Source organism: Dromiciops gliroides, chromosome 2 (assembly GCF_019393635.1).
Source record: "Dromiciops gliroides isolate mDroGli1 chromosome 2, mDroGli1.pri, whole genome shotgun sequence".
Classification (NCBI taxonomy): domain Eukaryota; kingdom Metazoa; phylum Chordata; class Mammalia; order Microbiotheria; family Microbiotheriidae; genus Dromiciops; species Dromiciops gliroides.
Window position 1 is genome coordinate 8,488,238 of NC_057862.1, and position 11,763 is coordinate 8,500,000.

Below are 11,763 nucleotides of genomic sequence, written 5' to 3' on the forward strand. Positions count from 1 at the left end.
GGATCCTGGTACTGAAAACTGATTATCCATCAATTAGCCAACATTGCTCCAGAACTGACAATGTACCAATTACTTGGCTAGGCTGGGGCAAGAAGACAATGTCCCTGCCTTCAAGGAATTTACCTTCTGTTAAGGGGCTAGTCTATCAGCCTATATACTGGTTTTCCAATTGATTAGAGGTCGTGGACCACTCTAAGTATAGCATCTTGGCCAACTATAGGTAGGAAATGCTATACTGGCCTTAAATTCAACATGTGCTCTCAGCTCTTGCAAATATTCCTCTTTGGAAGAGCAATCCCAAAGCCAGCACGGCAAAGCCTGTCAGTATCAAAAATGATATTTTAATAGTTGAGTAAAACAAAGAAGCTGTAGACCGAAGCTCCTAGGTGAGGGAAGAAAGAAGGTGTTAGAAGGGGTAGGAGATGGTTTTATCTCCCTGGCAGAAGAATCTCATCTTTTCTCTAGTTTTAATAAGGAAATGGCTTTGAAAAATCCACACGTGTTTGTGAGCCATCCCCGAAGAAGTCGGGTCTGGTGCCTGAACTCCAGAGAGGTTTCTCTGAATACTTTATAAGCTCTTCCTGAAGAAAATGAGACTTTTCAGAATACATACTCTCTGGGCTGATGCTCCAGACTTAGAATTTAAGGCTGTTAGATCTGGGAAGGGAGAAGATAGAAGGAGAAGGGAAAGGGAGAGGGGGGAGGAGCCTATGAATTTTAGAAGAGATTAGAAAAATCCTTGGGTGAAAGATGGAGGAAAACATAGAACTAGCTTTCTGATCACGCCACAATGCACCCCTGCCAATGGAGAGGTTGGACTGATGGGAGTAACTTTAAAAAAGAGAAATAAATATTAACAATTGCCACGCTAGGCCTCACTTCTCATAGAGGGTTTCTACTACCTAGCAAAGAGGGGTCAGGGGTACATTATGATGGTGCTGCAGGCCTGCATTACTCTATATGCAGGATACAAAGACACTGACTTGGAACAGTATAAAAAACAAACACCTGATACGCACACGGTGCACAAATAAAAATCTCTGCCTTCAGAGAGCTTACATTCCATGAGGAAAATACAATAAATAGATACAAAGTTATATGAACTGATTTCAAGAAGAAAGCACCGACCATTGTGGGGTGAGGGTGGGGGCGGGGGGATCAGAAAAGGCCTGATGGAGGTGGCGGCCCAGAGCTGTGCCTTACAGAGACTGTTCTACTGGGCAGAGATGAGTCAAGCAATAAGCATCTATCCGGTGCTTCCCATCTACCCATTCCTGTGCTGATGCCAGGAGAAACAAAGAAGCCACTGCCCTCAAAGAGCTTACCTTCCAATGGAAAGGACAACACATACACAGGGGGAGAGGGGGACACGGGCGGAATGATGGAGAAAGTCCAGAGAGTCAGGACAGGAGCCTGGAGATGAGAAAACTGAGGGAGTATATTCTAGCCACATGGAAGAAAATGGGCAAAACCATGAATCCAGGAAGCACAGTGCCACAAAACGGATCTTTCTGAGAGCGACATGCCAAGGAGCTCGAGTTTATGGGCACAGCAAGGCCTAATTGCATGTGTGCCTCACTACTGCCTACCCCATGCAGAACAGCCCTGGCACCTGGGCTTGGGCCCCTCCACTCTGCCAGCAGGGGATATTGACAAAGCAGGGGTATTGACAAAGCAGGAGAAATTCACAAAGCAGGCAATCCATCTGGAAGAGGAGGCTCAGAGGAAGGTTTTCTGTTCTCAGCCCTAACGCTGTTAGGGATGAAACCCTGCCTAAGGCCTGACCCTGAATACACTGATGCACCCACAGGGTTGGAGCATTCCCCATAAGCGCAGGGTACTCACAGCTAGTGGGACCTGGTTATCCAAGGGGCCTGTACCCTGGGGCAGGGGCCAGGGAGGCAGTTTTGCCAGAGGGTTAGGACTGGTAGGGTAGGGATTGGGCCTGGGGAGGAAGTGGCCCCCCAGTTCAGCAAATTTTGCCTGGGATAAAACCGAGGGAACAAAAGAAATGGAGATAGACTCTTTTTTCTAGCTCAGTGAAGGAATTCAGACCACACCTAAATAATGGACTTTGTCTTGAGTGACTTGAGTGACAGTCTTTTGCATTCTTTTCCCTGATGTCATCTGTAGAGTTCATTTTAATGTAGACCACCCTCAAGTCATATCAACCAATGGAATTGGATGATTCTCTGATCAATGTATTATGACCCACCTCTATCAAAAGGGGATAAAAACTCTTGGACAAGGGCATGAGCTCTCTCAGGACATGCTCTTGGCTTGGCCCTCCCTCTTAGGACAGCATAGGTCTGATGGCCTGAGGCCATGGGAAGTTAGGGAGACATGCTGTCAATCCCTTACTGGTCTATAATATTAACAAATCATAAATGCTTACTGCCAAAACTGGTACAATAGCAATTGATTAAAAAAAACACAACGCACACCATGAATGCACCTATATTTGTACACAGTTCATTGATCATTGACTACGGTGACTCTTTGAAGGCAGGGGAGGTATGGCTTGTGACTTTGCCATCCTGGTGCCCAGTATGGTGACTGGCTCCTAGCAGGTAGTCAACCAAGTACTGTTGATTAATGGGCACACAAGCACTCCACTTGAGCTTTCCTTAGATAAATGGATGAAGATGTGTTTCAAGGGAGAAACATTCTGAGCAACATAAATAGCATAAATGAGGGTGTTTACTTCCCAGCATCTGAGATGGTACAGGCTGTGATCCCAAGAGAATGGCCCTGCCTCAAGCCCCAAGACCTTACGGTGACAACTGGTCTTTCAGTGCAAAGGATCCTGTGTTCTCAGGAAGTCCAAGACCTCGGCAGCTATCTGCTTTTGACTCAAAGGACTTTTGGGGAAGCTGGTTTTCTGTGCCTGGTTGTACAAATAAATAGTAACACACTTTTTAAGGTTCACACAGAGCTTTACATACAGAAATTATCTCATTAGATTCTCAGGATAACCCAGAGAGGAAGATACTATTATTAGATGCTATTAATACCCTCTACTCACAGATTAGGGAACAGGTTCAAAGAGCTCAAGTGGGTTTGATTGGCTATTAAGTATCAGAGGAAGAATTTGAACCCAGATCTTCCTCGTTTCTAAGGCCAACATGCTGCTCCCAACCACTCGATCAGTATTATATACCGCACTTGATTTCTTTGAGCTCAGAGAAGCCTGAGATCAGGGAGAGGCAAGCATTCAATAGGGCACACGTCCTCTCTGGGCCTGGACTCTGCCAGGAAATCCTCTTCTCCAGTCTCAGCAACCTGGAGAGCCAGGGACAGACTCTGTTATTGGCTTTCTCATCTCTATTATTTAACTCACCTGCTGGTTGGGGGGGGGGCAGGGGAGGGGGACTGCAGCCCTCTCATGGAAGAGATGCCCAAGTTATTACAGTGGGAGCAACATCTTTGATTTGGCTTTTCGGGTTAAAACAGCATAAATGGGTTGTGTTGTGAAAGGTCTTGGGGGCCGGATGGAAAGGTGGGAAACCAGTGCTCCCCACAGAATAACCAGAAGTGTTCGTGGGTGTGCAAATGAGCTTCCTCTCTCTGAATATTGGAGAGAGATGGATTTCTATTAATACTATTAATGGATCTAAGCTACTCAAATACTTTCTTCAATGTTCATTTTTTAAAAAATTAATTGGCCTCTTCCATTGTTACATCACACTCATTTCCAAAGGAGGCTCTCCTCCTGATTCCAGGTCCAGCACTCTAGCCCCTGTGCCACCTAGCTGACCCCTTTGCAAATCTTAAAAAGCTAGAAAAGTGATTTTTTAAAAATATATGTATTATTATTGCTGTTGCTGTTGCTCCCTAAGGTAGGAAGCAACAGAAGCTAGATTTGAGTTTTTTCTTCCATGTGCTCAAGTGCTACCCAACGCTCAGGAGCCAATTTCCTAAACTACGAAGCCTACCGATTACCACCACTAGGAGAACATATTGACACCCTCTTACACTCTGTGGGGTAATCATTGCCGCCAGCATCTGCAAGCCCTCTAAACAGCAGCCACCTCTTCAAAATCCATAACAACGAATATGCTTAGTGAGGATTTTCTGTTCTATAAATTTATAGTTACTTATGAATCATTAATATTATGGTTAATCTGTAAAAATTATTTTCAAATTGTGGCTGACATGATGCATATCTGATTTAATAAAGTCCGGAGTGGACAACAGGACTGATACTTTATTTTCATTCAAATGCAGATACTGGCCCAGAAAAAGGGCTTTAGAAAACAAAACACTTTATTTCCCCTTCTTCCCTCAGGAAATGTAAAAGTGCAGACCTTAGAGTTAGAAAGACAGGTTTCTACTTCCTGTCACTTGGAGAGTGTCTATTCTCAGCCCGGAATGGATACAATGGAGGATCCCTTCTGGCAATAACATTTTTTTGAATCTAGGACTACATCTGAGGAAAGGAAATGTAGGTTGGGAGAAGTTGCACAAGTTGTATATTACACACACACACCCCTGATTCATTCCACTGAGATTCTCTCTATATATAATAACATTGAGGGTCACTCTGGAGTGTGGAGTGGTCTGTTGAGTACTTAATTTCTTCTGCTCCCTTTTCTATTGGGGAATGGGGGAAGATTGGGGTGTGACTTTCTGAATGAATGAAATATTTATTAAACACAGTGCAAAGCATTGTGCTAAACTCAGGGAATATAAATAGAAAAGAAGCTCACCACCTTCTCCCTTCTACCCACTTTCTTTCCAGAGATTTAATCAACTAGTCTCTAGTGATCATGAGCTCCCTTTTTAGCCTAGGGGCAATCTACTGCCTCACTGATTCATGTTCATGTTGTCCTTTATTTTATGGAGTTAATATCAAAAGAAAAGTTATTAATACAATTATAATAGCTCAGAGCCCCCAGTTAGGAAAATTCTTAATATTCAGATAGAAGTCTGACTCTGTCATAATTTAAATTTTTGTTTATCTGTAGTTAACCCTTGGCCTTACTCTACTTGGTGCAAAATAAAAAACTTCTCCATTTGCTGTAACTGCTGGCTGCAAGTATGGATGGTGTGGTGGGAGCTGGTGGAACAACTGTGGTTTTTTGGTATCAATTGTTAGGCCAAAATGAGCACAAGCAGCAGAGAATTGACCCAAACTTTGTTGTATCTCAACCTCAGAGGCTGCATTGAGTGCACAATCATCTGCAAACAAAAACCAATACTCCCTCCACTTTAGTCTTGGCTTCTAGCCTTTTCACATTCAATCATTTACCCTCAGCGTGGTAGCTGACCTTGAGGCCTGGTTCATCCCCATTGAAGTAAGGGGAGTAGAGGGGAGGGGGTGGCTGGTTACCTATAGCTAGGATGGGAAATGATCTGAGGAAGTGAGAGGTTCATTGCTTATTTCATCTTGAAGAATGATGAGTTTCTGGAGATCATGGGGTCAGCAACATAGCCAGGCAGGAAATGACGAGGTGAGTTTTTTGGTCCCCCACTTTCTACCTTTCCACTCAGAGGAAGGCAGTGCTGAGGAGGGGGTGAAGTTCAGGGTTGGTTTCATCTTGCAGGATGAGTTCTGGAGTCCAGGAAAGTGGCCAAGTGGGAAATGTCTACCAATGTCTAGGTAAAAGATGGAAGCAGAGTATATTACAGTGCACGTTACCGGATGAGGGTGGGGATGGGAAGTGAGGGAAAGATGAGATTTTGGGAGGAGCTTCTCATGGTTCCTGATATGTTGAGCATGACCAAGAGCTTCTGCCTGAATCTTCTGTTTAGGGATGTCCATGGGGGCTTGAGATCCCTGCTCAGTCTTTCCCTTTTCTGTTGCAGCTCAGTCCTCCTTTCATTTTCTCCTTCTGCCTTTTGCTCAAGTGCTCTCAATTATGTTTGGCTCAGCTAGTGAAGTCCTGGAAGGGCTGGGAAGAGTCTCCCCACAGCTGCTGCTGCTCTTCAGCTCTGAGTCCTTACCTGTTCCTTAGAGTACCAGGGAGAACACCTGGGTGAGACTCAAGTCTGCCTTCCCACTCCAAGATCACACCAGTTCTAAATCACTGTAAGGGCTCAGAGAACACCCACATATCACATCACTACACATATCACAGCAAGCCAGATGGGCCTCAAATCCTTATTTTTCACAGACACAGAACCTGTGGGGTTCAGATGTGGGGAGGGACTCACCAGGTGGGAACACTCTGCTCAGATGCTTATGTAACTTATATTCTTAGAGAGTTGACAAAGGGCCACAAACTCTAAGTGACATGTCCATGGTCACACACATGATAAGCACTGTAGGCAGAACTCGAACACATGTTTCCTCCAGGACTCTACTACTATACCATATGTGTCCCATTGGGGCAGTTATTTAAGAATAAATGTGTGAAAATGAAGATCAGTGAAGTGTGTAATTTTTGAGTTGTGGTTGGTCTCAAAGGGCAGGCTTACAAGACAATTTCTTCGAATGAAGGAGATGTTCCTGCTATGCTGAGTTATTCCCACCTGAATGTTTTGATGATGTGATGCCATGGATGTGGGGCCTCCATCAGAGCTCCCTGAGAGCCAGGCTGGCCCAACCCATGGGACCCTTGTCCACAAAGAGGATCCTCCCAGATCGTGGGGCTCTCCCTTGGTGTCTTCTGACATTCGACTACAGCCCTAAGGCGGTACTCCAGGTGTCTTTTACTTATGCCACTGGACACAGTAAAATGTCCAGTGGGGAGAAGACCCACCTCATATATGCAAGGGTGACAAACTTCCTGGAATGTCATCACCTCCTGGCCTCAGACCTTGGGGGAGTGCTGCAGCCTGGTGGACTGGAACACCCCTAGATCTCGGTGCTGGAGGAGTGTTGAGAAGAAGAGCTAAAACACTTTAGAAATGTTCAGTGGTCCATTTCTTCAGGAATTCTGTGAGAAGGAAGATTCTCCAGGAAAGCATGTTTCCTGAACATCCTGATGCTGAGAGGCACAAACAGGATTCCACTGGATATCCTTGGATACTGGAGTTGTGAACGCAGCACTCATCCAGCGAGTTCTTTGTCATGTCTCCTGCCCGCCTTCAGTTCCTGTAACGTGTTCAGATCTCAGGTGCACAGTCAAGACTATGGCAGATTCTGGACCAGTCAGAAGAAACCCTTGGCCAGAGAGATCCCCATAAAAAATAGGGCAATCCCAATCCAGCAGATATAATGCTAGAATGTCTATACCAGCTTTCTGGGCTACACTGACCTCATTTACATAGCAGCAACCATAATATGTGATAAGACCTGAACAATTTAGTGTCTAAAATGAATCTAGAGATGGAAGAGACATTGGGGCCAGGTCGACCAACCCCCTCATCTTATAGATGAGCAAACTGAGACCCAGAGAAGTTGAGTGCATTGGCCAAGGCCACACAAATACACGGAAAAAAGGCAGGCATTGGAACCAGAACCTCTTAGTCCAACACTTCTAGATGTATTTGATGAACAACTCCTAGGGACACTCTAGAGATGGTGATAGGATAATCACTCCAGAATCCCTGATGAGAACAAAGAAAGGTCATTTCTGGAGTGCTCCCCCCCCCCCATCCCTTGACACTTCTTTGCAAGAATTAAAACTACTTTTAGCAGCAGCAAAGAACTGGAAATAAAGTAGATTTCTACCCATTGATTTGGGGATGGCTAAAACATGCTGAGGTGCATGAATGCCAAGAAATCTTACTGGGATCTAAGACATGATGAATATGAGGAACCCAAAGAAACCTGTGAAGATCTGTATGAACTGATATAGCCAGGAAGGAATCCGCCCAGTGGTCACAACACTGTACCTGGCAGGACTGACAAAGCAAAATACTAAGGACTAGTTCTTCACATAAGTGGAGGACTATGGGTGTGAAGCACTGTATACAGTGTCAGGCTTTTCCCAATGTGCTGGTTAGTTTTGTCTTTTTGGCTCAGTTGACTTTTTCTTTGAAAATTGCTTCTCACGGGGAATGACACTCTGGGGGAGGAAAGGAGGAGAGACTTTGAGAAATGCAGGTGATGCATAAACAAAAGATGTTAAAAATGATTAAAATAAAGCTAAGTAAGACCAGTTGAGAGGGTAAGCACGTCTGCCGTCATGTGCAGCATTCTACCCCTATGGTCTGTCGCCTTTCTACCCAGGTGAGAGAAGAACATTTCATGTCTGAGTGTCCATAGCTGATACAGATTTGTACGTTTAATCTGAGCTGAGCTGCTTCTTGCACGGTTTTCATTTTCATTCCTCTAGTCACTCCTGGAACTGTTCTCTAAACAGACTCTGCAAGCAGAGTTTGAAGAGTAAGCAATGGAGGCATCATTGTAGGCTGATATCACAATAATTCACAGGAAAATTAATTATCCCTTTGAAGTCTAATTTTGTCCATACATACTCCTTAAATGCATTGCCTGGGAGCCAACAATGATGATTCTTGTAATCCTGAATCTTGATTCAAGAGAAGGAATATATGCTCCCTCCCAACCCCCAAGCACAGTGATATCTACATGTGTCCCCAACTGGTTGAGAGCCCTTAGGAGGTGCTTGCTGATTGAGGCTCAGGCTCAGAGTTTCTGTTCTTTGTCCCTTGCTCTGGAAGAGGACCGTGACATGGGGTGATGTCATGACTTGAGGTGAATTGGATTTAAGTGAGGGAGGGCTGTGCAAGGTCACCAGCCTCACTCCTCCAGAGTGTTTTCTAAATTCTTGGGGTTCAGCTGTGCTTTTTAAAATTACTGTGGCTAACATGGATGGCTACTCATATAATAATTACCATTGCACCTGTTTAGGCAGTAAGGATTTATTATTAATTAATATTCAATGTTAGTAAAGTATTGACTGTGCGCCATTTAACACAAGGAGGAGGAAAGCCCCGGTGCCATTTTGTCTCTAAGAAAGCATGTAGCCTACCAACCTACCCTGTTCTAAGTGGAGAGTGCTCACCAATCTGCAGCGGGTCCAGGAAGCTGAGAATGCTAAGAAGCGGGACCTTCAAGTGGTCTCAGCTTTTATCTTCTTTACACACAGATCAAAGCTGATTGGCTAGAATCATTCAATCCCCTTGCTTGACATGACTTGAGAGAGGTCCATATGAAAGTGAGCTATACAATGACATCATGATATAATGACCTAATGGGAGGGACCCTGGACAAAGGATGAAGTCAAGTCTTTAGGTGTGGTATAATCCCATCAGTTCCACTTAGTTAGACCAAAGAATCAAACTCCATTCTCTGGGCTCTCCCTGAACAGGATTAAAACTTCCTCCTAACAATTGAACCCTCTGAAGTGTGTGTCTGTGGGGGAGGGTTGGGGGGGGAGATTGAAACTGGGTCTCTGGGTCCCCAAGAAATTCATTATTAATAATTATTTTCTCACAAGAGCCATCTGGTTCCAGTGGCAAGATATACATCAAGACAACTGGAGTGAAATGACTTGCCCAGTGTCTGAGGTGAGATTTGAACTTGGGTCTTCTCAATGCCAGGGCCAGTACTCTATTCACTGAGCCTCCTAGCTGCCCCTCACAGATTTCTTAGGAGGACTCGCACTTACTTGTTGAGGATTTTGGCTCTCTTTGCACTTGAAAAATTCTCCAGTTGTAAAGATTCTTGAGTAAGAAATGCCACAGCCAGGTGGAAGTAATTGTTCCAGAGCTGAAATCCAAAAGAGGACAAAGGTCATATTGTTGGGCATGCAATGGAGAACAAAAACACAGAGAAATAAAAAAATATATATCCGTTCTTCCCAGTGCCCTCCTCTGAAGTATGGATGAATGCTCACAACAATTATATAAATCTGTCCTTTCACAGAATTCCCTCCTGAGAGAGAGAGTGAGTGAATTTGATTCAGTGAAAGAGCCAGGGGAGAGCTGAGTTCAAATCCTCTTGGCAGTCACTGTGTGACCATGGAAAAATTGCTTAACCTCAACCTGAGCTTCCATCTGTAACATGGGCACAGCGTTTCATCCATGGTGGAATGGACTGAATAACGGTGTTGGTATTGCTTCCCATACAGGTATACTATGAGCATGGATCGCAATAATGGAAGGAAGAAACACGGGGTGATGGGTCTGAGTCAGTGCTGTGTGCTCAGAACTGAGCCCTATCCCTTACCATGTGACCTCTCCAGTCCCTTCTCTCACTGGGACACAGTGTCCTCATTTGTAAAACAAAGAGACTGGGGCAGCTAGGTGGCGCAGTGGATAGAGCACTGGCCCTGGAGTCAAGGAGGACCTGAATTCAAATCCGGCCTCAGACACTTAACACTTACTAGCTGTGTGACCCTGGGCAAGTCACTTAACCCCAATTGCCTCACTAAAAAACAAAACAAAACAAAACAAAACAAAAAACCAAAGAGACTGTTCCTGATGTCTTTGGAGGTCCCTTTCAGCTCTAAAATGATGGCTGAACAGAAAGCCTTTTGTAAACACTAAAGCAATGTATGTAGATATCAGATACAGTCACATCTGATAGGAAAAATGGAGAACAGACCAATGCCGCCATCTTTTCAAGACTGGAAGCCTCACACGGCTCCTATGTGGAAGGGATCATGTGGAAGGAGGCCGTGGTCACAGAATCGTGGTCTCACTGTACCCACTGCTGCACAAAAGTAAGATTTCTTTTTAGGGCTCACCTCTGCTCCGGGACCACAGAGCAAAGTCATTCGGATCCGTCCCTATCACTGGCTTCCTTTCAACACCTGAGGACCTCAAGGCGGGCGGTTCAGGCGAGCCAGCAGCTGCCGTTTCCTCAGAAAGCCTTTGCCTGTGGCCTCACATAGCTCAAACACTGAGCCTGAACCTATGACAAGCTCAGGAAAGGGACTTCCTTCAAGCCTTCTACAGAACAACATGTGGAGGAGGGAGAATGTTTGTCTTAAAAAGTCCTCTTCCTCACCCTTTCCCCAGTTTTGGTACTCTTCCCTCTGCTCACCTTTCTGATTGAGAGGGGAGAAAATCTTTCTCTTGTCTCTAGGCCCTCAAGTTAGCTCCTCGAGTAGGCCAGGGCCACTCACGAGTCATGGGCAGCTGCTGAATACATTTGTAGAGGAATTCTAGAAAAGCCCCTTTCTTAGAAAGAATAGCTCAGAATAGCCTGCTCCCTAGGAAAGACAGCTTGGGATAGCCCAAGAAAGGATAGCCTGGGACAGTCTGTGTCCTGAAAAGACATGAGCAGGCATCCTGGGAGCCAGGCATTTCGCTGAAGCCTGAAGGTCAATCTGAGGATCAAAGCGGCCTTGACGTCCCCAAGGGAGGATTTCTTTCTTGACGCTGGTCAAGAAACAGTCGGAGGCAGCATGTGCTGGGAGAGAGGGTTCTGCTCAGCTCCCCAGGAACCTGCCTTTCCTCCTTCCCTCCCCACTCTCTGGGTGCAGACGGCTTTGACATCTACTTCTTGTTATTTTCCTCTTGACTCTAAAGCTGATGAGAGTTTCTGCAGTGAGGAATGATGAACCTCTCAACGGAAGACATTGAGAAAGAGATTTGTGTTTCTCCGTTTTTAACTGCCCAGGATGCTGATGGTCATTAGGTAATATTTAGAGGACTTGAGGGGACATGAAAAGTGTGATTTCAGGTCACAGAAAATACAGACTTTTGAGACAAGGGCAGGGATGGTGAGAGGAGTGAGGCAATCCTACCTAATGATCCTAGTAGCCAAGGCATTGCAAGGAGGCTCTAAAACTAAGGAATCTTAAGTTCCTGGTCCAATGCCTAGAGGCTGTCTCTACCCCCCTTTCCCCTTCCAAAGTGATCAGAGGTGCTTAATATTAAACAAAACAAAACAAAAAAACAGAA

The 11,763-nt window shown here is 45.1% G+C and overlaps 1 protein-coding gene across 2 annotated transcripts in view; it reads right to left on the reverse strand.

Moving 5' to 3' along the window:
* The window catches only part of DOCK1 (dedicator of cytokinesis 1), a 586,118-nt gene that overhangs the window by 122,866 nt on the left and 451,489 nt on the right, over positions 1-11,763 (reverse strand). For both annotated transcript variants that reach the window (XM_043984307.1, XM_043984306.1), the window contains exon 31: positions 9,522-9,622. In XM_043984307.1, coding sequence (XP_043840242.1) covers positions 9,522-9,622 — 101 coding nt within the window. The remainder of the gene's footprint in view (positions 1-9,521; positions 9,623-11,763) is intronic.